At 32.2% G+C, this 26,602-nt stretch overlaps 2 protein-coding genes across 2 annotated transcripts; one reads left to right on the forward strand and one right to left on the reverse strand.

Annotated features, from left to right (window-relative positions):
• The first annotated feature begins 1,665 nt into the window (after nt 1-1,665).
• LOC135962780 (serine/threonine-protein kinase pakE-like) lies at nt 1,666-25,869 on the forward strand. The gene is made up of 2 exons (XM_065514674.1): nt 1,666-2,729; nt 25,350-25,869. Exons 1-2 carry the CDS (start codon nt 1,871-1,873, stop codon nt 25,409-25,411), a joined length of 921 nt encoding a protein of 306 aa, XP_065370746.1. The 5' UTR covers nt 1,666-1,870; the 3' UTR covers nt 25,412-25,869.
• On the reverse strand, nt 11,527-16,755 carry LOC135962859 (uncharacterized). The gene has a single exon (XM_065514771.1). The coding sequence runs from the start codon at nt 16,753-16,755 to the stop codon at nt 11,527-11,529; it is 5,229 nt and encodes a 1,742-aa protein (XP_065370843.1).
• Nucleotides 25,870-26,602: the final 733 nt, after the last annotated feature.

Here is a 26,602-nt window from a genome sequence, read left to right on the forward strand (position 1 = left end):
TTTATATTTTGCATAAATAAGTAATGCCCTCACTATTCAATTATCTACACTATATTTAGTTTTAATAAATATTTGTTTAATTTTTAATTTGTTTTTTGACATTTGTTAAGACCATTTGTTGTTTTTGTAGAACTACCACCACCTCAAGGTGCATTTAATAAGGTGCCATCGGCAGCACAGCTGATTATAGAAATAGCACGCACAAATGTCAAACTACATATATAAAAAATATTCGCCCGTATGTCAAACTCTTTATATAAAAAATAAGTGAATTCGCCTGTATTTATTTCAATTCGCCACTGCTGTCACCTTGTTAAATACGCCTTGCACAAAGTAAATTAATAAAGTAGACTCAGTAGAACAGCTGACTATTTTTTTTACTTTGGTCTGAACTGTCAATTCACTTGTGGTTTTTGTGGCGAAAAATACAACAAGCCCAAAAGCAAACACAACAACAGGCAACTTTGACAGCTCAGACCTTAAACCAAAAACAAAATTGCTTGTGGTTTTTGTAAATGTTGTATTTGTTGTAGTACTGTCGCTACTTTATTAATTTACTTTGGCCCAAACAAATACAACATTTACAAAAACCTCAAGCAATTTTGTTTTTGGTTTAAGGTCTGAGCCAAGGTGCATTTAATAAGGTGCCATCGGCAGCACAGCTGATTATAGAAATAGCACGCACAAATGTCAAACTTCATATATAAAAAATATTCGCCCGTACGCCCGTATGTCAAACTCTATATATAAAAAATAAGTGAATTCGCCTGTATTTATTTCAATTCGGCACTGCTGTCACCTTGTTAAATACGCCTTGGTCTGAGCTGTCAAAGTTGCCTGTTGTTGTTTTTGCTTTTGGGTTTGTTGTATTTTTCGCCACAACAACCACAAGTGAATTGACAGTTCAGACCAAAGTAAAAAAAATAGTCAGCTGTTCTACTAAGTCTACTTTATTAATTTACTTTGCTTTGGCCAAGGCGAATCTAATAAGGTGACCTCACGAGAACAGCTGATTACAGAACTAACACGCTATAATGTCAAACTGCATATATAAAAAATATTCGCCGGAACGCCATTATGTCAAACTCCATATATAAAAAATAAGTGAATTCGCCTGTATTTATTTCAATTCGCCACAGCTGTCACCTTGTTAAATACGCCTTGGCTTTGGCCTTGCACCACCTTGTATAAATTCTCCTTGGAACTCGTTTTGCAAGGTGTATTTAACAAGGTGACAGCAGTGGTGAATTGAAATAAATACAGGCGAATTCACTAATTTTTTTATATGGAGTTTGACATAAATGCATACCGGCGAATATTTTTTATGTGTGTAGTTTGACAATATCGCGTGCTATTTCTAAAACCAGCTGTGCTCCCGATGGCACCTTGTCGGCTTGCTTATCATCAAGGCGAATCTATAGAAGGTGACGACAGAAGAACAGCTGATTATTTTTTTTATTCAGTTGTTTAGACAAGTGAACTGTCAATTCACTTGTGTTTGTTGTGGCGAAAAATACAACAAACCCAAAAGCAAAAACAACCACAGGCAACTTTGACAGTTCACTTATCTTTTTACAAAAACAAAGTACCTGTTGTTTTTGTATATGTTGTATTTGTTGTAGTTCTGTCGTCACCTTCTATAAATTCGCCTTGCTTATCATTTTAGTTCTTGTTCTTCTTGTTTCGACACGATACTGTTTAGGAACGTGGCATTTTTAGTGGACTGAATTTAAACTTTTAATTTTGTTTTCCTGTATTATACTTGTCTAATTTAAACTAATTTAATTTATTTTCAATTGTTTAGTATTTGTATATTCAACGAAAAATTCGTGTAAACATTGTTATTTATACAATTTTTGTTGAATTAAACATGTCTTCTATTCTTAATATGCTGGGGCTACAAGGCGATGGAGATTATAACTTGGTAATCATTCTACCTGTTGTGGCAATTGTGGTTGTCGTTTTTGTATTAAAGTTAAGTTCCGAAAAATCAAAGGCGTTATGTGTTAAAAAACAAAAAACAAAAAATAAACAAAACGAAGAAAAATTATACAGTGATAAAAATAGCAAGCCAAAAAACACATCCCCAAGCACCGCAAAAACTTTAGATGGTGAAGCTAGCGATACGGTCAAATCAAAGCCAAATAAAAATCAAACGAATTCAAATGAGAAGCCACCTAAGAAAAATTTGCAATCCAAAAAGCAACAAGTTAATGACAATAATGTCAATAATGGCGCCAAGAATACCTCTACCAAAAAACAAACCACTAACAAGAAACAATTGGAAAGTTTTGTAAGCACAGAGGAGGAAGGCCAATGGCAAATGGTTACAACAAAGAAGAAAAAACAAAGCAAACTTGAGGAAGTAATTGAGCCAACTACGCCATCAAAATTAGATAAAAAGCATCAAAAGACACAAGACAAAACTAAAAAAACAAGTAAAACCGAAAAAGTTAAAGTGGAAAATGAAAAAAATTACATTCCAATAACTGTTGTTAACGGTAAAGTAACACCTATTGAGATTAGCCAAGTTGACAAGTCGGAGCCTTCAGTTCAAGGCCAGACGAAGGAAATTTCTGTTTTATCAACCAATTCGACAATCCTGCATGAAAGTCCAATACCTAAGCCAATTACAAGTAATGCAATTACTGCAATTGACACTGCTGAATTTAATGATGTAACTGTACACAGTATATCATCTGCTAACGTGGCATTTGATGAATTGGGGGGTAAGCTTAAATTTTATTTTAAAATAAATATTAATTCATAACTCACATAAAACAGATCCAATCAACCATTCCAACCTCAAAGTATGTGAAGTTAGCTACGACTGTTAGCTCCGTTTTTAGTTTACCTGTGTTAAAGAGGTAATTTAACATAAATGCTACACAACTAGGGTTCCTACGCGGAAAAAATTTCCCGGGAATTGCCGGGAATATTTTTTTGTTAATTTTCGGGAAATGTTTGTCGGGAATTTCTGCATAAGTTTTATTCTAAAAGTTCCAATTTTCAGATTCGTTTCGATGGCCAAATTTGTTGCTAATTACATCATTCTATTATATCCATAGATTTTTTCGGTTCTATCAAACCGACAGCAGAAAAATTTGGTTATTAAGAATGAATCTAATTTAAAGTTTATGCTCTTAAAGGAATTATTAAGATACCTAACATTACAACTTTTAGGGATATTCAATGAATATTATTCACATTTAGAGAAAATAATAACAATAATAGTGGTTCAAATTTGCTTATCTAGAATCAGATATATTTAACATAGTCGCAATTCGCAAAGTTTTTTAATTAAAGAAAGAATTCTTTGATTTTATACTGATTAAAACTTCGACTGTGACAATACCGATAAAATGTCACTATTAAATTAGAAACACTTATAAAGGATGGCCCAATATTTTACAACCAAATATTATTATTTTATACTTCTTTTAAAACCCTGGTACAATTATAAGTCAATTTAATGAGGTGCAGTCTTATTTTTCAGAACTTTATATCTTAAATTCACCCGAAGAATTGGTCAAAAATGGAAAGATTATAAAATTGTGAATTTTGTCATATCAGGACTTTTTGAGATCCGAAAATGGATAGGTGCTCCTTATGTACTTAAGGCGTCGAAAACCATTTAGCCATAATTTTTAAAACTATGTATATAGCTTATATATAGAATCAGTATAGCAATTTTGTAATAGAAACTTATATTTAAAAATGCTATACTGATTCTGAATAAAAGCGACATAAATCAAGATCATCGAAACAGCTTGCATTTAAATTTATAGCAATTATAAGCACAAAAGCGTTAACATTTTTACCTGCTCTCTCTTATTTATTTATAGGAGTTGTATGAATTTAAAGTTAATATATACAGCTGCGGTCAAAAAAATAGCACCACGACATTCATATTGTTATATAATAATACGTAAAAACGGTTAATTAGATTTTTGTTGTTTTTGTATAAATTTATACTTAATTCAATAATCTTTCAAACATTAAAAAGAATTTTGAAAGTTAGATGCAAATTTTTAAGAAAAACTACATCTTATATATAAATAGGCCACACGTTTTTTTGTGGTACACTTTTAAATATGTTATTGTCCACCAATATTGATGAATCATATATGGTTTAAAAGATTATTTTCTCTAGATGTGCACAATATAATTTTTTTTAAAAAATTATTTCCATAAAAGTGTTAAAAAGCGTTCTAAATTTGCTTGAAAAACAACAACAACATGTTTATGCACATCTAAATACACGTGTATTTGTACACAAACGTGAAAAAATATTTTTGCGTATACTCAAAGTAACTGTATAATTTCGTTATTAGTGGTCGAATTTTGACCATCAGGCGATCCTAGTAATATATAAATACCTAAGAAAGTCATCAGTCAAAAAAAGCACCAATATATAAATCAATTAAAATAAACAATTAATAACCAGTAGAAAATTTATTTTAGTAACAATTATTAAGGTTTGTAACGTTCTTTATACGTTATTATTAAAAGTAAAATATTGCTGCCTTTTGGTTTCGCATTTCGCTAAAGAAAGTCCACCGCCAACCCATAAAGAGTAAATCTTTGCCATTTTTGTATCGAACTTGTATGCCAAATATATTTTTCCATTCCCCAAAATACATCCTTAAATGTTTTTGGCCATCTATTTTTATACCCTTCACCATGAGTGGCAAGGGTATATATACGTTTGTCATTCCGTTTGTAATTTCTACATTTTTCATTTGCGACCCCACAAAGTATATATATTCTCAATCGTTATAGATAGCGGAGTCGATATAGCCATGTCCGTCTGTCCGTCTATGTGTTGAAATCAACTTTCTGAAGCCCCCAAATAATTTACATACACGAATGATACATCAATATCTCCGAAATTCTTCCGGCTCGGTTGATATTTAAAATCGAGAAAATCGGTCCACAAATGGCTGAGATATAAGAAAAAACCAGGACAACCTCGATTTTTGACCTATTTTTGACCCATATCTGGATTACTAAGTCATTAATATAGACAATATGGATATCTAATGATAGATATTTCAAATGCCTGTGCAACGACATATATAAGACCATAGTAAGTTGGACCTACAATGGGTCAAAATCGGAAAAAATATTTTTTAACCAGAATTTTTTTCACTAAATATTAAAAAAATAAATTTAAAAACTTAAAAAAAATTTTTTTTTAAATTAAAAAAAAAATTATTAAATTTAAAAAAAAAAATTTAAAAAACAATTTCGAAAAAACAATATTTTAAAGTATATTTTGGTGAAGGGTATATAAAACTCGGCACAGCCGAATATAGCTCTCTTGTTAATATTCTGTTTGGGGATATCGCATCCTGTGACACGACTCTGAACTTTTAACTTGGAAACCAAATTTATATAAATTTATCATTCCAAAGATCAGATATAAATCAATCTGAGTATGATTTAATCAAGCATTTGATCATAAGCATAACATTTAAATGAAACAACTTATGTCAACCTTTTATACATGAAATTAAAGGTTTGGGGATATCGCATCCTGTGACACGACTTTGAACTTTTAGCTTGGAAACCAAATTTATATAAATTTATCATTCCAAAGATCATCATTTCTTTGATTTATATCTGAGTATGATTTAATCAAGCATTTGATCATAAGCATAACATTTAAATAAAACAACTTATGTCAACCTTTTATACATGAAATTAAAGGTAACTTATTAAGCTTTAAAAAAAATATAACTGTAGGTTTGGGTACGTTCGTAAATGCCATAAATTTGTTCATCACTGCGGCAGTTATGCCAAGTTTTGTTGCTGATGCGTGATCAGCTGTTGCAGATGCTTTGCTACTGCGCAAAAACTGCACAGAGTTTGCTTTTTAGAAGGTTCTGCAAAATTTTCGGCTTATTTGTTCCTTAATTATTTTAAAGTTCGGTTTAATTTTTGACAGCACCTTTCTCCACAAGACCGACTTTTTTCTTCCTTCTTGGAACTCTGATTCCATGTCCAACCTGGTTCTTATTATTAATTTTTTAATATTATACGTAAAATCTTCCTCGGGACTATAAATATGATTTTTTATTTTAATTTGTACTAACAATTATTGTTTAATACAGTGGTATTAAACAATAATTGTTAGTACAAATTAAAAAATCATATTTATAGTGCCGTTTTCCATTTTGCAACAATGTAAAATTTTATTTTAGCTTTTTTCAACAAAATATTCTAAAACGCGCACTATTGCATCAGAAACTAAATTGTTGCAGTATTTGCAAACATTTGCGGCAGCACTGCAAATTGTTAGCAAAAAAAACATTTGACGTAAATCAGTGCTGCCAAGTAATGCATTTTTGAACTTTTGTCGTTAATTATGCTGCAGTGATGCACAACTACTAGGGTATTCAATCGATTAACCGTTAATCGGTTAACCGATTAATTTTTGTCAGTTAACTGTTCGAATAATTTAAAATAAAAAATAACAAATAAACCGATTAATTTGTGTCGATTAACCGATTAACCGAAATTTCTTTTTTTTGCACTTTATATAGAAATATAATTTTAAACACTCAAATTGTATGTCTTAACTCATGAACATTCCCTTTTAACAATAGTTTTCCAAAACTGAAACTAAGGAATTTGGAAATGAAATTTTTTCTACAATGTTCTATGATAAACTTTGCCCGAATGAGTCGGAGGACATTACAGAAACGAGTCTTTTATCAGAACTTAAAAAAAACTATTAAGAGTATTCAAATCTAAAAAAAATTAGAAAAAACTAAAAAAAAAGAACTGAAAAATTGGATATTCTTTATCATGCCTTACTTTTGATTTCTCCAACATCGACAATCAGTGATAGAGTTTTTTTTTCTAAGCCAACTTTTATTAAAACTAGAGAAAAAATCATTTAAAAGGAAAACATTTAAATTAATTTCTTTTGTTTAAAGATTTTTTCAGAAGATCTCACTAAAATCCTAAAAAAAACTCACATTTGTATAAAAAGGATTGTTGAATTGTTATGTTTTGTTTGTTTTTCAGTTTAAAATTAAAATAGAAATTATTCGGTTAATCGAATAATTTAAAATTAACCGATTATTAACCGATTAAATCAAAACCCCGATTAATTATTTGCTCGATTAACCGATTAAACCAGAAACCCGATTAATTGAATACCCTAACAACTACTGCATTTACGAACGTACCCTTTATGAGTCTTTATAGCGAATAAATTTTCTGGCTTTTTTTTTCATGCCTGCCATTAATAGCTGCACAACTTTTTTTCCCACTTCTACCGTTATTCCAACATTTTTACTCCACTTTGTTCTCATCAAAATCTGATTATTTACTCTCTTTCACTTTACGTTTAACAACTGCCCAATATATCTCGATTGGACGAAGATTTTGGCATTTTGTTTAATTGATGTGTTTTGGTACAATATCAATATTATTCTCATTATACCACTTCATAGTTGTATTTGAGTAATGACAACTTGTCATTGAGTAATGAAAACATGACTAAAACTTTGTATCAGATGTGTGATGTCTTATAAATGACAGCAATCGCTTTTTCAAACTCTCCTTTTATATATAATTCTGAAAATTCTTTAAAAACATGTCTGAAAAACTTGACTCTTCAAACCGCAGCTGTGGATTGCCTGCCAAATTAATATTTTTGTTAAATTTTTCGTATTCATATTTAAAAGCCACACAACCTTGAGCTGCCGAGATTTAAAATGTTTGACCTGATCAAAAACAAAGTCGGATTTTCTAGATATTTGTGCACAATTTTATCTTTAGCGTCTTTTTCCATTGTGTCTACACTTTAAAAATAAACATAATGACTTGCAATTTATTGTAGAATAACGGTAGATTTGTTGTTAAAAACATATGTAAATCTTTTTCCATCTTGATAGCAGGGGGCGTTGTTATGATTACTACAGTGCGTACCGATTTTAAGTGGCCACTTTATATTCTTCGAATGTTATGTTAGGAAAACCACGATCAAACTATAATTTTAAAATCTGTGTTTTTTATTCATCTTATCTTACGTATTATTTGAAATTGGATTCAAAGGAAATTATAATATAGTAATCTGATATCAAACATTATAATTTGTTTAATTGTTTCATCAAAAAGTGTTTTGGTACTAGAACGTTGAAGAATGGTAATGCGACTTTTTGTTATTGGTGAAACTTTTCTAGGATTTTAATAATTTAAATTTTGTTCTCGTAATGGTCAGCGAATAACTGCAATCAATTAATAACTTTGACACCGTAGAAAACATAAAGGCCGGATTTTCGAAACGGTGGGCCAATAGTATTATGATTAAAAGAAAAGTTGGTGAAGTTAGCTACGAATGTTTGCTCCATTTTTTAACATCTATGTTAATGTATAACTAATAGGGTATTCAATCGATTAACCGTTAATCGGTTAACCGATTAATTTTGGACGGTTAACAGTTCGAATAATTTAAAATTGCCGATTTTTAATTAACAAATAAACCGATTAATTTGTGTCGATTAACCGATTAACCGAAATTCCTTTTTTTGCACTTAAACAATTTTTTTGTATTTATTTTTCCCTTTCAATTCAAATACAAATTTCAAATTAAAATTAGATATTTTTGGAACATCCAATAAACATGATTAGTGAGTATGTATAACAACTGATATATTTAATTTACATGTCTTTGAAACTTTATTTGTATTTACATGTATAGACGAAACTTTTTTTTTTAAATGAGTCTTTTATACGAAACTATTTAATTAATCTAAATCTAAAGCAATCCAAAACGAAATATGTATTCTTTATCATGCTTTTGATTTCTCCAACATATACAATCACCGAGAGAGTGTTTTTCCAAGAAAAGTTTTATTAAATCTAAAGAAAAAATCGTTTAAATTATATTCTTTTTATAAAAAAAGATTATTTCAGAAGGTCTCACTAAAACCCTAAAAACTCACACATCGATCTTTGCTGCAACAACGTCATAATTAAAAAAAATTGTTTCGATAAAAACGCATTTGAATGTTTTATGACATTTTACTATTTCTTAAATATATTTTAAACAAATTTTTACATATAAAATATACGAGAAAACATGAATTTTAATTTTGATGTTTACAACAAAAAAAAATACTCTCATACAAAAAATAATTGACTTTTTTGAAAACTGATAATTTTGTATTACTCAGTTGAGTTATGACGTTGTTGCAGCAAATAGGCGATATGTTCACAAAAATGATCCTTAATACCTTATTTGCCGTTTTTTTATGTTTTTGTACACAAAATTCGCTGTTGTATTTTCAATTTAAAATTAAAATAGAAATTATTCGGTTAATCGAATAATTTTAAATTAACCGATTATTAACCGAATAAATCTAAACCTCGATTAATTATTTGCTCGATTAACCGATTAAACCAGAAACCCGATTAATTGAATACCCTACCATATACTCCTAATTTCATATTTCTATGTCCATTGTTAAGAAAATTCAAAAAGTACCATTAGAATATAGAAAAAGTACCAAAAAGCAGCCACTTGTGGATTCCCACCTAATAGGGCCCATGTAAGCTTTTTTTCATGTTTCTAGATTCATTGGTGAAGAAATTACAAAAAGTACCATTCGAATAAAGAAAAAGTACCAAAAAGTCTCTCCCTAGAATTCTCACTCACTTAGGACCATATATGCTTAATTTCATGTTTCTAAGTCCATTGTTATAGAAAATTCGAATATAGATGTTTGTGCGTGTAAAGAAAATAAAACAAGTAGAAGTTTTTGTCTTTTATATTTCAAATAAATTTAATTTATTTATATTACCTTGTGTAGAGTTTACAAAATTTTAGTATGTCACACTGAAAGGGCAATCAACGATTAGATTTTAAAAAACTTAACATAAAAAGTGGCGAACAATGTTGCAAAAAGATACCGTTAACGGTTTTACTCGTTAGAATCTATAGAAATATCCCCACCCAAGGGTGTAAAATAGGGAGTATAATAGATCCTAACAAGTAATATGAATTCAAGTAAAATACACGTATAAAAAAAATCTAAATTAAACATTGCCGGCCACCTTGCAACAACAAAGTATGTTGCAACAGTTATATTAAACTTAAAGGTAATACTAATAAAATAAATTATAAATTAAATAATATATGTTTTTTATTTATTCAATTTTATTTTATTTTTTCAAAATACAAATTGGTCATAAGACCAGGCCAGACCAGCTGGTAAAAAGTTCCCATAGAGCAAGATCTATGGGATGTAGTTTTACGCAGACTACATACTGCACCCAAAGTGGATATGGTTTTGATCAGACCATGAACTGGTCCCCTTAAAGAGGAGATTGGCCAGAAATGACCCAACCAAAAATGGTATATTGTGCCATTGGAAGTCCCGGGTTCGAATATATCCTGCCTTTCATAATTTGAGGAGCTACTTCGGGTCCTATTACAAGGGCGACCTTTCCAGAAACGTTAAAACTAGGATCTGCCAATTGCAAACCCTCAAAATGCATCTTCACCGTATCCGAAACCGATTCTACTGGCGTATTTATGCCGTTCATTTGTCGTACTTTTGCGGTCAAATCTATCGTTTGCGACGAATCGTGAATAGAACTAATCCGAATACGACACATTCCGTCTTTGTCGACTGTAGAAACGGGCAGCTTTAGATTTGCAACTAAACTGGAGCAAATGTAGCTCATGTTACAGCACAAATCCAAAGCTGCCCGTACAGGAATATTCCTGTTGGACAATTGCAAAATAACCTTTGCGGTTGGTGAAAAAGACACAATGTGCCGTATTGACAACGATGTAGATGTAGTGCTAGGGACGGAGGGAAGACGATTTTCCGTTCTAGTAACGTTTTTGTTGGCATTATTTGACGCATGAAGCATCGAATGGTGTTTGCCCTTGCACTTTTTGCATCGACCCGAGCTCTTGCAATCACGTGAAATATGTTGCGCCGAAAGGCACCGCGAACAATAATGGTGAAGAAGAACCATTCTTATTCTTTTCTCAAATGTCATGTGTTTAAAAGCGCGACACGATGACAATTGATGTTTACGATTACAAATTTTGCAGTTCGCGGCTACCCGTTGGGTATTGCTAGTCGACGTATTCGAACCCGAGGCTTCAACGACACCTGACATTTCATCAGGATTTGACGGTGTTTGGACTTCAGGAGCCGTTACCACTGTAGAAACAGAGGTATTAAATATCGTAGTATTTTCAGGAGCCGATCCTCCAACAGGCGTTGAGGTATTTATATCCGTAGATATAGGGGCTACAGGAGCCGGTACCACAACGGAAGTTGGGGTCTTTTCCATGTCGTCAGCAGTAGAGACGTCAGCCGTGGTTGTAGTTTTTGGGACCTCATTAATAACTTCGGCATTAAGCTCAGCTTTAACGGCTGCATCTACCTCCATTGCTTCCTCATAATCTTCAAGTAAAGCGTCCTCAAAGAAATTGTTTAAAGAGACCATGATTCTAGGAAACAATGAAAGTTAAATTTCTAATTCAAATGTTTAACTGGCCAGAACGACCAGCTTAGTAATTGGTCGCTTTACCACACCATTTTCAGTACGTATGTCCGCGACGCGTACGTGACTATCACTTCCCGGATAAGTTTTAACGACTCGTCCTAATTTCCAAGAAGTCGGTGACAATTGTTCGTTTCTAATGACTACTAAATCACCTTTAGCGATCTCTCGTTCCGGCCATTTCCATTTATATCTTTTATGTAAGTTCGTTAAATATTCTTCCTTCCATCGTCGACAGAAGTGATGGGTTAGCGCTTTTACTTTTCGATATCGATTTACCAAACTTAGAGGGGATTCGTATATAGAAGGTTCCGGGGGAGCTAAGATGGGCGAGCCAATCAAAAAATGGCCCGGAGTAAGAGCTACTGGCTCATTAGGATTGTCGCTCATGGGGCAAAGCGGCCTCGAATTAAGACAAGCTTCAATTCTCGCGAGGACCGTCGATAATTCCTCAAATGTGTATTTTACAGACTGGGCTTCTTTTCGAAAATGAAGTTTAAAACTTCGAACTCCAGCTTCCCATAAGCCTCCCATGTGAGGAGCGCCGGCTGGAATAAATCGCCATGACAGTCCATTAATACCAAAAGTGGAACACATCCGAGCGCGACTTTCTAATAAAAATGTTTTAAAATCCCTTTCTATCTCACGAGAGGCTCCAACAAAGTTTGTACCGTTATCGGAAAACATGGTAGTTGGACAACCTCGCCTCGATATAAATCGATTAAAAGCGGCTAAGAATTTATCCGTTGATAAATCTGAACTTACTTCCAAATGAATGGCTTTTGTTGAAAAACAAACAAAAATACAGACGTAGGCTTTCAAAATTTGACCTGACCTACCACTTAAATTTTTCATGTCAAAGGGCCCTGCGAAGTCAACTCCAGTTGTCGTAAATGGTCGGCTTATCTGAGTTCGTTCAGGAGGTAACGCAGCCATTATTTGCGTACATGTACGTTTACGATCGAGGATACAACGTTTGCAGCGGTTAACAACCGCTCGAACAAGTGTTCTCAAACGAGGTACCCAATACTCGATCCTCAATATCCTGAGCATTAATTGATTTCCACCATGGATAGAAATCATGTGTACAAATTCAGTCAAAAGAAGTGTAAAGCGACAAGAATATGGCAACAATATGGGATGCCGTTCGGTGTAAACTAATGAAGGTGATTTAGCCAAGCGACCGTTGAGTCTCATGACACCTTCATTATCCAGAAATGGATTCAACGTTAAAAGTGAACTTTTTGAAGATAGGGGTCTTTTTTCCAAAAGACATTTGTACTCTTCGGCGAAATTGACTTTTTGGGCAAGAATGGCCAATCGTAATTTCACTTGTTTCACTTCAATATTCGTAACCGTGGTAGATTCATAAGAGTTTCTATTTCTATGAGCAGAATGGGTTTTATAGAAAAATCTAAAAACATATGCTAACACTCTAATTGCTCTATCAAGTGAAGAAAATCTCTCTAAAATATCTTCATAATTGTTAAAAAATGAAGCATGCGATTTTACTGCACGAGCTTCCAAATCCGTATCCAATAAAGACAAATAACCAAAATTCCAGGTAGTGCTTTTCTCCCGAAGCCAATATGGGCCATGCCACCAAAGCTCGCAATGTGACAAATCAGAGGGCGAGATGCCTCGACTTCCCAAGTCTGCTGGGTTCTCTTCTGATTTGACATGGTGCCAATTATGTCTTCCGACAATTTCCTGTATTTTACATACTCGGTTGGCGACAAAGGTTGCCCATGAGCAAGGGTCTTTTTTCAACCAAGCTAGGACGATTGTAGAATCGGTCCAACAATAAATTTGGCATAACGGGATATCAATTTCATATAATAATGATTTCAAAAGATCCACCGCAAGAACTGCACCACAAAGTTCAAGACGTGGTAGTGAAATCGACTTTATGGGAGCAACTTTTGTTTTACTTGTCAGCAAATGAGTAAAAATTTCGCCATCAGGTGTTTCAATTCGCGCGTAAATTACCGCTGCATATGCCTTTTCCGATGCGTCAGAAAAGACGTGAAGCTCTATTTTAGAATTAGGTACATAATGAACCCATCTAGGAATTTGAATTTGGTTCACTTCATGATATGAAGAAGCAAATTTTTGCCATTCGGCTTCTGTAGCAGGTTTGAGAGATTCGTCCCACTCTACTTGATCTTGCCAAACCCTCTGCATTACCATCTTAGCGACAATAATGACTGGTCCTAACCAACCAACAGGGTCAAATAACCTCGCAATAATAGACAACACTTCCCTCTTCGTGTGACTTGATCGCATCGAAATACGGTCCACATTGAAATAGAAGGAGTCCAAGTGTGCATTCCACTGTAAGCCAAGAGTTTTAGAGCTACTTGACTCTACAAATTTTAAAAGTTTGGCATCTACTAAATGTTCCACAGGAAACCCGGCTAAGATAGCCTTCTCATTGGAAGTCCATTTCCTGAGTTCAAAACCCGCTGAAGACAAAGCCGCTATAAGTTGATCGCGAGCGATCAAAGCGGTTGGGATATCATGAGTTCCATTTAGTACGTCGTCGACATACATACATTTCCTTAGAATTTCCGCCGCTAATGGGTGTTTACATTCTACATCATCAGCCAATTGTAACAAAGTACGAATGGCAAGATATGGTGCGCAATTGACACCGAAAGTTACAGTCTGTAACTCATACTCTTTTATTTCCTCCGTCGGAGTATCACGAAACAAAATTCGCTGAAATGGAGTATGAGACCTATCAAGTCTTATCTGCCTATACATCTGTGTTATATCACAATTAAACACAAACCTAAAGAAACGCCAACGTAAAATCAGGAGAACTAGATCTGCCTGCAATGTGGGTCCCACAAACAAACAATCATTTAGACTGTGGCCATTAGACGTTTTATTGGACGCATTAAAAACTACTCGCAATTTAGTTGTCTTTCTATCTAATTTTATCACTGGGTGATGAGGTAGATAGCAAGAAGAAATCGATTCTTCTCTAACCGGTCGCATATGGTCTAGAGTCAAATATTCCCTAACAACGTCATCATACATATTCTTGATAAGAGGGTTCCGCAAGAGCGAAGATTCAGTCCTTAAAAACTGAGCCCTAACATTCTGTTTAGAATGGCCTAGAAAAAGCGTGTCAGGAAATTCCGGTTTAAAAGGTAATTTTACCACATATCGACCATCAGAATCTCGACGAGTAGTTTTCCTATAATTTTCCTCACACATAAGATCATGTGCGGACATAATTTTTCGTTTTGGCGGTTCCTCTAATTCCCAAAACCTAAGTAAAATACGGTTTAAGTTATCCTCTTCAGAAAAGTCAACTCTAGTGTTGTATACCTGAACCGAAGACTGTGGAACCGGACCGGTGATAATCCAGCCGAAAATCGTTTCCTGAGCCAATAATGTCCCTAAAACGTTTCTAACTGAACCCATTATAATTTGCGGAAATAGATCCGCTCCTAAAAGTAGATCAACTGGTCTGCAATCGAAGAATTGAGAATCTGCCAAACGTATATTAGGCAAATCTTTGCGAAGATCATTTGATATAATGAAAGATGGTAAATTACCAGATATGGTTGGTAGAACAAGGGCTATGGTATTCAAAATAATTGAAGAATCCAAGGGCGTGCCAATATAAATGGAACACGATTTCCTTGCTGTTACAGAAATCGCTTGGTTGATACCAGAAATTTTGGCATTCGTCGAATGCGCAGAAATTTTCAAACGATTCTGTACCCGTTCGGAGATAAACGAAGTTTCCGAAGCAGGGTCAATAAGAGCACGAGCTGGGTATGTCATACCCTGATGATGAATATTCACCATCGCAGTTCCTAACAATACTGTCTGGTTTCGTGAGATGTGAAACGCCTGTCGATTAAGAGGTGCAGAAGAGCTAAAACCGCTAGTACTAGCTGTTTGGGAAGATTCTATAGGTCTAGAGTGAGTAGGTTGTGATATAGCACTAGTACCTACGCTCGAAGAAGAAGGTCTAGAACTTCCACTTGAATCTTTTGAAGGCTCATTTCTATGTAATAAAGTGTGGTGCCTCTTCTTGCAAATAGAACAACTATGAATACTTTTACACTCTTTCACTTGATGTGTTCGTGATAAACAATTAATACACCAATTATTTTTCTTTACTGTCGAAAATCTGTCCATTACCGAAAGCTTTTTAAATCTTTTACAATCACGCAGAAAATGGCTTTGATTCTTGCAAAGACTACAAGAATGCGAAGAAGATGAAGTAGCATGATGCGTATTCACCTTTTGAACAACTGATTTTTTCGTTTGTGGTACTTCCCTAATGTCGCGTAGACACTCTAAAGTCTGAATTCTTTCCGTCAGAAATGCATCCAGATCTTTCCAAACAGACAATACGAATTTGTCTTTTATGCTCTGTTCCCATAAGGTAACAGTGCAATCGGGAAGTCGTTGAATACACATGAAAACGATCATCGGATCCCAATTTTCCGTTGACACTTTATAAATCGATAATGCCGAAAGACAACTGTTTATACCCCTTTGTATCGTCTTGAGACCTACAGAAGTTTCCTTATCTAAAATAGGGAGATTGAAAAGTATCTTTAGTTGGTTGTTAACCAACATACGAGGATTTTCATAAGCAGCCCTAAGGTTGCTCCATGCCATATCAAAGCCTAGATTAGAGAGCGGATATTTAGAAACTATGTCCTTTGCATCGCCACTAGTCTTTCGTATAAGATGGCACATCCGTTCAATGTTGCTAAGACGTGAATTATTTACATATAAAGCGGTAAACAAATCCCTAAACGAGGGCCAAGACAGGTATTCACCATCAAAGGTCTCAACATCACAGGGCGGTACTACCAAATTGTGATGTGATTCAGAATTAGAATTCACTACCGGTGAGTCACTAGTCTTTTGAGTCTCTTCATAGTTATGTAAACGTTCCCTAATTTTCGATAAACAATTCACAAACGCAGTGTAAGTCGACTGGTACTTGGCTGAAGTAACGTCAATATCATCGGGCTCTGCTGTGTCCGAAGTAGACAAAAAGTCTAAACATTTTTGATAAGTCAACTTAACTGTGTCCATTAAAGTTTTTAATTCATCACTATGAAGCTCCAATGTGAAAACCGTATGAACGTCTTCTTTTATGTCATTGAAATAAGCCTGAAAGCTTATAAGAGCATCAGAAGCTCTAATAAATCTGTCAAGTTCTGATACGGACATTATATTTTATTTAAAGTGGTTAAATGAAACAAATTTAATAAAACGATTGATTAACAAATTTTTAACTTTTTTTTTTTTTTTTTTAAATTGATGCGATTTAATAGCACAAGAATGTTCTAAATGTACAAAAAAATTAATTTTATTTATTTAAAGTTAAATTTGTTACGAATTTTATAAAAAATGCAGCGAAAAAAGTTTAAATAGTGTAAACAAACGAAGTATTAGGCAAACTGACCGACCGTAGGGTGACAATTTGCAAACGAAGAAGAAGCGGATAATAAATATGTATAAAGTATATATATAAAAAGTACAACAAACACAATATTATATTTCTTCTTTATAATTGTTTACACTATTTTGCACTAAATTTGTAAATTAAATTACACAACAAATTTTAATTATTATTTTCACTGCCCGATTTATTTATTAAATTTATTTTTTATCACTTTAACAAATTTTTATTCTGTCCGTCTGCGTAAACAAAAAGAACAGTCGATAAATTTCGCACTAAAGAAAAAGGGCACAAAACAAGTGTCAAAATTGTACTGTATAATAAACTGGTGTTGGTAATGCGATCAATCAAAGTAACACAAAGTAATAACAATATGTAATGTATTTATTTATTTGTATGTGTGTATATTAAACACAATTGATACAAAAATAAATTAACTTCACTTTATTTTTCTTCACACTTTTGGCACTTCTTTTTTAAAAAAAATGTATTTATTTACGCACCTTTTATTTATTTTTTCAAAAATTAAAAAAATGAAGAAGACGATTGTTGGTGGTGTCCAAAAAAATGGCGATCCTTTTAAGTAAAAGAAACAAATACAATTATTCCAAGTGCTCACAATGTTTTGCCAAGAAATCCGGTTCGAGTGGACCAAATGTTTGTGCGTGTAAAGAAAATAAAACAAGTAGAAGTTTTTGTCTTTTATATTTCAAATAAATTTAATTTATTTATATTACCTTGTGTAGAGTTTACAAAATTTTAGTATGTCACACTGAAAGGGCAATCAACGATTAGATTTTAAAAAACTTAACATAAAAAGTGGCGAACAATGTTGCAAAAAGATACCGTTAACGGTTTTACTCGTTAGAATCTATAGAAATATCCCCACCCAAGGGTGTAAAATAGGGAGTATAATAGATCCTAACAAGTAATATGAATTCAAGTAAAATACACGTATAAAAAAAATCTAAATTAAACAATAGAAAAAGTACCAAAAAGTCTCCCCAAGAATTCTGACTCACTTAGGACCATATATCCTTAATTTCATGTTTCTAAGTCCATTGTTATAGAAAATTCAAAAAGTACCATTAGAATATAGAAAAAGTACCAACATCCCGCCACTTGTGGATTCCCATCCACTCTGGCCCATGTAAGCTTTATTTCATGTTTCTAGATTCATTGATGAAGAAATTACAAAAAGTACCATTCGAATAAAGAAAAAGTACCAAAAAGTCTCTCCCTAGAATTCTCACTCACTTAGGACCATATATGCTTAATTTCATGTTTCTAAAGGTAGGGTCACACATGACAAATATTTGACGAAAAAGACGTAACCATTAAATAAAATATATTTTAATTCTTTTATTTATTTGAAAAATTTATTTTACTTAGGTTGATTCAAAACAAAAAAAATATTTTTTTTTTATTTGATGTTTGATTTTACAAAACACTTGTAAGAGTAAACACGTCAAACAAATTTGTGCTAAAAAAAAGTGGTTACGCTTTTTTGAGCAAATAATTGCCATATGTGAACCTACCTTAAGTCCATTGTTATAGAAAATTCGAAAAGTACCATTAGAATAATAAAAAGTACCTATAGTTCACATTTTGGTACCTAAATATTATCCCCTATTCCTAACACTAACTTCACTCAGATACATATCAGCTAACTTTAATGTCGATAAGTGAAATAATTTAAAATGTTAAAAAACCACACACGAATTTTTGTTTTCATTAAAATCTTAATAACTTTTTATAACGGTGTGTAAATCTATAATTTTGTTCAAAACATATGTCGAAATCAAGTGTAAACATTTAAAAAAATTCTATCACGTAAATTTTGAGAAAAGTTTAGCTAAACCTTTTTTGTCGTTTTTCTCAATAACAAGTGTTTGGCGTATGGGTCAAACCAATAATATACTGACGATGTCTCAAAAGCAAGGATACCGTTATTAACACAGATACTGATTAAATACCGGTATTGATACCGATACCGAAATAATTATTTCGGTAAAATACCGGTATTCAAATACCGTTTCCCCTAATACCGGTATCATACCGGTACAATACCGTTATCATAACGGTATCAATACCTTTATCATACCGGTATCAATTGCAAATCAATACCGGTATCATACCAGTTTCAATACCGTTATCATACCGGCAGTATAATTAAATTTTGCAAACATTTTTAAAATTACATACACAGTAGAAAATAGTATTTGAACCTTGACAGGGATGGTAAAATTATTATGTATGATACATCCGACACTCATTTGATACTCTCAAAATATTTTCAGTGTTTTATATAACAGTATTAACAATTTATTTTACTTAGGTTGATTCAAAACAAAAAAAATATTTTTTTTTTATTTGATGTTTGATTTTACAAAACACTTGTAAGAGTAAACACGTCAAACAAATTTGTGCTAAAAAAAAGTGGTTACGCTTTTTTGAGCAAATAATTGCCATATGTGAACCTACCTTAAGTCCATTGTTATAGAAAATTCGAAAAGTACCATTAGAATAATAAAAAGTACCTATAGTTCACATTTTGGTACCTAAATATTATCCCCTATTCCTAACACTAACTTCACTCAGATACATATCAGCTAACTTTAATGTCGATAAGTGAAATAATTTAAAATGTTAAAAAACCACACACGAATTTTTGTTTTCATTAAAATCTTAATAACTTTTTATAACGGTGTGTAAATCTATAATTTTGTTCAAAACATATGTCGAAATCAAGTGTAAACATTTAAAAAAATTCTATCACGTAAATTTTGAGAAAAGTTTAGCTAAACCTTTTTTGTCGTTTTTCTCAATAACAAGTGTTTGGCGTCAAACCAATAATATACTGACGATGTCTCAAAAGCAAGGATACCGTTATTAATACAGATACTGATTATATACCGGTATTGATACCTATACCGAAATAATTATTTCGGTAAAATACCGGTATTCAAATACCGTTTCCCCTAATACCGGTATCATACCGGTACAATACCGTTATCATAACGGTATCAATACCTTTATCATACCGGTATCAATTGCAAATCAATACCGGTATCATACCAGTTTCAATACCGTTATCATACCGGCAGTATAATTAAATTTTGCAAACATTTTTAAAATTACATACACAGTAGAAAATAGTATTTGAACCTTGACAGGGATGGTAAAATTATTATGTATGATACATCCGACACTCATTTGATACTCTCAAAATATTTTCAGTGTTTTATATAACAGTATTAACAATGCTTACTTAATTTGTATATTGAAATATTTAAATTTAATGTTCTTAATTTTAAAATTCCAATTATATTTTGGTAATTCCGAAATGTGCATCTATGCGATATCCAATAATAGTATTAACCCATTAATGCCTGATCCCCGAATCCGTTGCCTGATTTTGATTAAATTTTATACAGACAGTACTTAAGGCATTTATATTTTGGCTTGGATATTTTAAATTTTTTTTGTCTGCCATACCTGAGCCTGCAATGTATGGGTATTTTTCTAGCTACTTAGCTACTTAGATGAATGAAGCCCTTGACGCACTTTTTTTTTGACGCACATCGAAAAAAGTGCGTCAAGGGCTTCATTCATTAAGTAGTTATTTAAAAAAATATACATTTTAGAACCCATATATGCCGAACAATCTACGTTGTAGATTTATCAATACCTAGCTACAGGCGCGGCTCCAGGGGGGGTGATAGGAATTCCCCCTCCCCAAAACCGAAAATTGTTCATATAAAGAAGGGAATAAAAGAAAAATGTAGAACAAATTTTAAATTCCAAACTAGCTATTCCAAAACCGCGCATACCTAGCTATCAAATAGATGGTGAAAAGTTGAAACCACATATCTAACTAGTTGTGTTATGTTAACCATTTACCATCAATAGATCTACATAACTCTATCTTAGGGTTTTTAATTTCCCGGGAATCGGGAAATTTATTTCTACATTCCCGGGTACCCGGCTATTCCCGAAATATATAATGATACTGTAAATTAGGAATATTATAGCCAAATATCACATAAAAACATCAGTGTTATAATTATTAAATATCAGAGCTTAGAATTAATTAATAAAATTAAAAAATGTAGGCCTTTCATTCATAGATTTTAATCGAAGAAACATTTAATCATTTAATAAATTTTTGAAACTATTTTGTTATGGATTTTAAGTAGAAATTTAAAGCAATTAGAATGATTCAATAAGAAATAAATTCTATAAATAATGAATTCTCTTTTAAAATTTTCATACGAAAAACCCCAAATAAATAATAATAATAAGCGGTCTATTATTGCCAAGATATAAGCAAAAAACTGTAAAAAAACTTTTCACTGTTTTTTTTTGGTGAAAAAAATAGAGTTTTAACTTGTTTTCTATGTATTTTCGTCAGTTTTTAATTCCCGGGATTCCCGACTAAAAATCCCGGGAATCGGGTAGTGAAAAATTGGCAAAATTTGAACCGGGAATTCCCGGGATAAAAATCCTACTCTAGCTTGATAAAAAATATTGTTACATTTTTTGATAGATTAAAAGAAATTCAATAATCAATCGGTAAAAATTTATCGAAAATTCTTCAACATCTTAAAGTTTTAACAGTTGTTGGCTAACAATAATAAATAGATGAGGAAAATAATGATGGTTAATACTTTTAGAAAATATTTTAATGTCTGATGAAATTCAAAAATCTAATGAAAAGACTGGTAGGTAAGTCTGAGATGGAGTGTATTTATAAGATCTAAAGTTTTATCTTGACGTTGAAAATAATGTAAATATTGGCCTCCATAATATAGAACCATATTACGAAGAGAAATTCTAGGAAACATTATATAAAAAATATATGGTGTTATTGGGAATTTCTGCATCAATTTATAATTCCAACTAGCTTGACCCGGTGCGCTTCGCTACCCCTGTCGAAGTAAAATAAAAAAAAAAATGTGAAAAGATTTTATAAGCAAATAAATGAATACAATTAATACGGGAATTTCTTGTTTGTGATTAATTGCGTACTATGCCGTTGAAGGTATAAAAAAATAATAAGACATTCGCTTATTTTTAGTCAGACTCCTTATAATGATATGAAAGCTATTTATTATAATAGTTAAGTAATGCTTCAAATGAGTTATTTTGTTACCATTGTAGATAAAATATATAAATATTCGAATATCAAGTAAATCTAATTGTAAGAGTCTTTAAACTTTGTGTAAATTACGTTGATGCCAGTGTCCTGTTATGCCAGAAATTAAGAAGGGGTGCCACACCCCTTGTTTCCATCCGTCCCATTTCTGGATAAACTTCATGTACTGATAAGAAATTGATTCGTATAAAATTTGAAGGCTGTCGCAATAATAGTTCTGCAGATATTCGAAAAAACAATATACTTTGCATGGGAAGTTCCACGCCCACTTATCCACTCCCGCCCATTTTCATCTATTCTATGTAAAATGATAAGAGAGCTATTCGCACAAAGTTGGAAGAATCTAGTAATTATAGATCTCAAGATATTTAGAAATAACTAATTACTTTGTATGGGAGGTGACTCACCCCGAGTTCCGATCCTTCCCATTTTTTTATTAACTTCTTGCACTGATAAGAAATTAACTCGTATGAAGTTTGAAGCCTTTCACATTTACAGTTCTCCAGATATTCGAAAATAACTATTTACTGTGTATGGTAGGTGCCACGCCCACTAATTTAATACAGCCCATTTTCAGCCAAACCATGTAAAATGATAAGGGTGCTATTCGGACTAAATTTCAAGACTTACACAATTATAGTTCACCATATATTTGAAAATAACTATTTACTTTGTATTTGAGGTGTCACACCCCCTGTTCCGATCCGTCCCATTTTTAGTTAAACTTCAAACAGTGATACGATATTGATTCGTATAAAGTTTGAAGATAGTCACAATTTTAGTTCTTCAGATATTCGAAAATAACTATTTACTTTGTATGGGTGGTACAAATTTTGCCCTCTTTTGTCCCTTTGTGGACCAAGTTAAGAAAAACTATATAGTCTATTATTGCTTAGCCTATAGCCTATTGACGCTTCCAAGTAAGGATCTATCTATGTTCCAAATTTCAATAAAATCAAAGAAACAGACTTACAAAGACATTTATATATTTATATGGATTCAACTTTTCTATGACTATTATTAAGACCATGGTAACATGGTAACTTTCTAATGGTTCTGGTAAAGTTTTCACAAGTGAATAACAAATTGAGGAGGAATGAAACTCTCTAACACTACCCAGTAGTTCGACAAGAACTCAATACACCCGTAAACTACACTAATTGTCACTACTGTCTAAACACTTGGTTGACTCTAACTTGTATGTATTGGGTCATTCGTCAAGAATGTACTCGTTGTAATGCAGAGTGGAGACGGTTGTTACTTAAACATTCCAAGGTATTGCAAGGTATTTACTGGTCCTAAGAAATCTAGAGATGGGGACATTTGACACTTGGTTTTTTGTATTGTACTCAGAAAGCAGTTATTCAACCTATTATGACAGGTTCGAATGCAGAGTAAATTGTCCATTTGCAATCGACAAAATGTAGCTATTGTCCCCAAAGAGTCAATTGACTTCCTCCTAGGACAAGTCTACTAATTATGAGGCTATTTGTAACCTGAAAGTAGATTAGATTGCTAGTTTCAGACTGTCACCACGAACTGTGGGGTTTAAAAACCCCTACACGCACATAACTACTATTTTTCAACATAAGATAATTGTGGTAATCACCATCAATATAAAAGAATAGGTTTGACTTCATTATTTCATGGTCGAAAAAATTTTAGTTAGGTTGTGTCAACCTTTCACCATCTAAATATTTTATATAGTCATGTATTCTCATACCTTTAAATGTTTTTATTATGATTTTCTAAAGAAAAAACTAAATTTTTACTTGAAAAATTAGATTCATATTTCATATGTTTTAGAACCCACATATGCCTAGTGGGTATTTTTATACCCAATCCACAAAATCGTACTTGTTGCTTAGGAAAGTGGGTCTAATCACTTGGTTATTTTGTTTACTGATAGAGGACATCTAAGACTACTATACACATGGAGGGTATGGGGAATTCCACTCCCCCCGTTTATTTTCGATTTTTTTTTTAAATTGCTCAACTTTGGCCCACTAATTTCCCACCAAGAAATTACCTAATATTACCGAAAAATTATTTTAAATAGCTCGGTTCTTACTTTATCTATTCCAAAAAAAAGATTTTTGATATCGCCCTCCTAGAATTTTTCTAAAATTTCTCTATTTTTGGGTATTTTTCTACCCATTCGGCGTTAATGGGTTAAAGAGTGAAAAAATAATTAAAACTTTTAAAAAAATCTAGTATGGATTTTCAAAAAAATAGCAACAGATTTGAAGGTTGACGGTTCAAAAGCCATTAAATGTATAAGGAAGACATGAACATTGAAAGAAAACCTGGATCAGGAAGAAAAAAAGTCTTAACAGATATTGGTAAAACAAAAGAATTCGAACAACTCTTTCGAAGCGCACCGAACACTTCTATCAGAAAATCTTCTAAAAAAAAGAGTAACAGTAAAGTTAAATGATCTGATTCTTTTGTGAGCAGAGCCAAAATAAATGCTGGGTTGAAGTTGTATAAGGTTCAAAAAGTTCCAGATCGCAATGCAAAAGAACGAGCGAAAAAATTGAGCTCAAATTTTATAAAAAAATACACCTGGTGATGAAACTTATGTGTTTCACAACTTCCGGCTCATGATATTTATGTGGCTGATGAACGAGGCAATGTTCAAGAATAATACCGTACAAAAAACACACAAAATTCCACAAGAAGTTTCTTGGACCATATCGTCAAAAAGGTAACGGAATCAACTATAAAATCTTTAATGGGATGATTTCCGTAAAAAGTGGATAAATTTATAAACACCGAGTAATTTTTCCAAAAAATTCGAGTGAAAAAATATTTTTTCCTATTTTGACCCATTGTACTTTGTGGGGTCGCAAATGAGAAATGTAGAAATTACAAACGGAATGACAAACTTATATATACCCTTGCCACTCATGGTGAAGGGTATAAAAATTATATTTTGTTTACCTAAAAATATTTAAAAAAATGTATTTTAAAGTATAATTTGGTGAAGGGTATATAAGATTCGGCACATCCGAATATAGCTCTCTTACTTGTTTTAAAATAATTTTATTTTTTGATAAATATGTCGTTAGGTCATAACATATTTAACTTTGAAATCAAAAATGTAATAACGTTAGATGTTACGTGGAAACATATTTAACTCGGCATATTTATCTTAACACAGATTAATTATTTACTAATCAAATATTTTGTTATTTTTTTCAGATAATGACTGGACGAACAATAAACCTCAAAAGAAAAACAGGAGAAAAGCACTCAGGGAATAATTGATAAACTTATTACCTATCCCACCTTAATATTTCAATATTTTCAGCTTACGAAATGTAGTTAATATTTTGTTATTTGTAAATATAATAGGTTACAACATATAAAATGTAATTCTGTAAATATAATATATTTTCTTATTTAATTATAATTTAATATAATATAGATATGTACAATGTTATGAGAATTTTCTTAAAAGTATTACAGCAATTAACATCCAAAAGAAAAGTAGTATTTAAAAAAGCTCTAACAAACTTTAAAGGTTATACAAATACCTAATTAGTTTGTAAGTTCCATTCCGTAACGAATCAGCTGCTATGTTTTTAACTCAAGTGACAGCTAAAACAGCTGAAATCATATTCAGACAAAATTGTTAACAATATGAAGGCAGTGCTGCCAACATTTTTTGAGAGTGAAATATTTAAAATTTACAAAAGAATAAAATATATATTTTTTCCAATATTCAGCATTTTTTTTGAAATATTTTAAATTTGTATTGATGTAAGTATGTAAATAAATCCATTATCGGTAATTGTGTACACCATTCAACAATTTTTTCATCAAATTTGAAACTTTTTCATATCGGTTTCATAATCCTGCAAATTAATTCAGTAACAAACAATTAAAAAAAATTATAATATTTTGGAGGCCTAAGTCAACTTGGCTGACTTTTTGTGATTTAATTTCACACAGCTGATACGTTCTTACGGAAAAAGAAACTAAAAATTATTTCGCAAATATTTCATTCGAAATATTTTATATGTAGTTTGACAGCATTTCGCATGAAATTTTGAACAGAGTACTTAGCTTAATGGCCAAAAACTGATGTAAGCCAAAACAGTCCTATTCACTTGCAAGTTTTTTTAAAATTTCATACAAATTATTTGTTCTAAAGTCCACTTCGCCTATAGTCCAGTTTGTCTAAAGGCCAAATTTTCATTGCATGCATAACTAATATTGTATAGGAAAAAATTTTATATAGTCCACTCTTATGACGAACTTATTTGTCATGGAATCTTGAGTGATATGGCTTCGTAAAAATAAAATCATTTATTGTAAAATTTTCTTGAAAAAAAAACAATCTAAGATTACAGAAGGGACAGAGACAGTTATATGTGCCAGAGGAAATGTTGTCGAACATCATACGCCTGACACACGAGAAATATGGACACGTGGGAATTGAAAAGTGTATG

This window comes from Calliphora vicina, chromosome X, assembly GCF_958450345.1.
Source record: "Calliphora vicina chromosome X, idCalVici1.1, whole genome shotgun sequence".
Taxonomy (NCBI): domain Eukaryota; kingdom Metazoa; phylum Arthropoda; class Insecta; order Diptera; family Calliphoridae; genus Calliphora; species Calliphora vicina.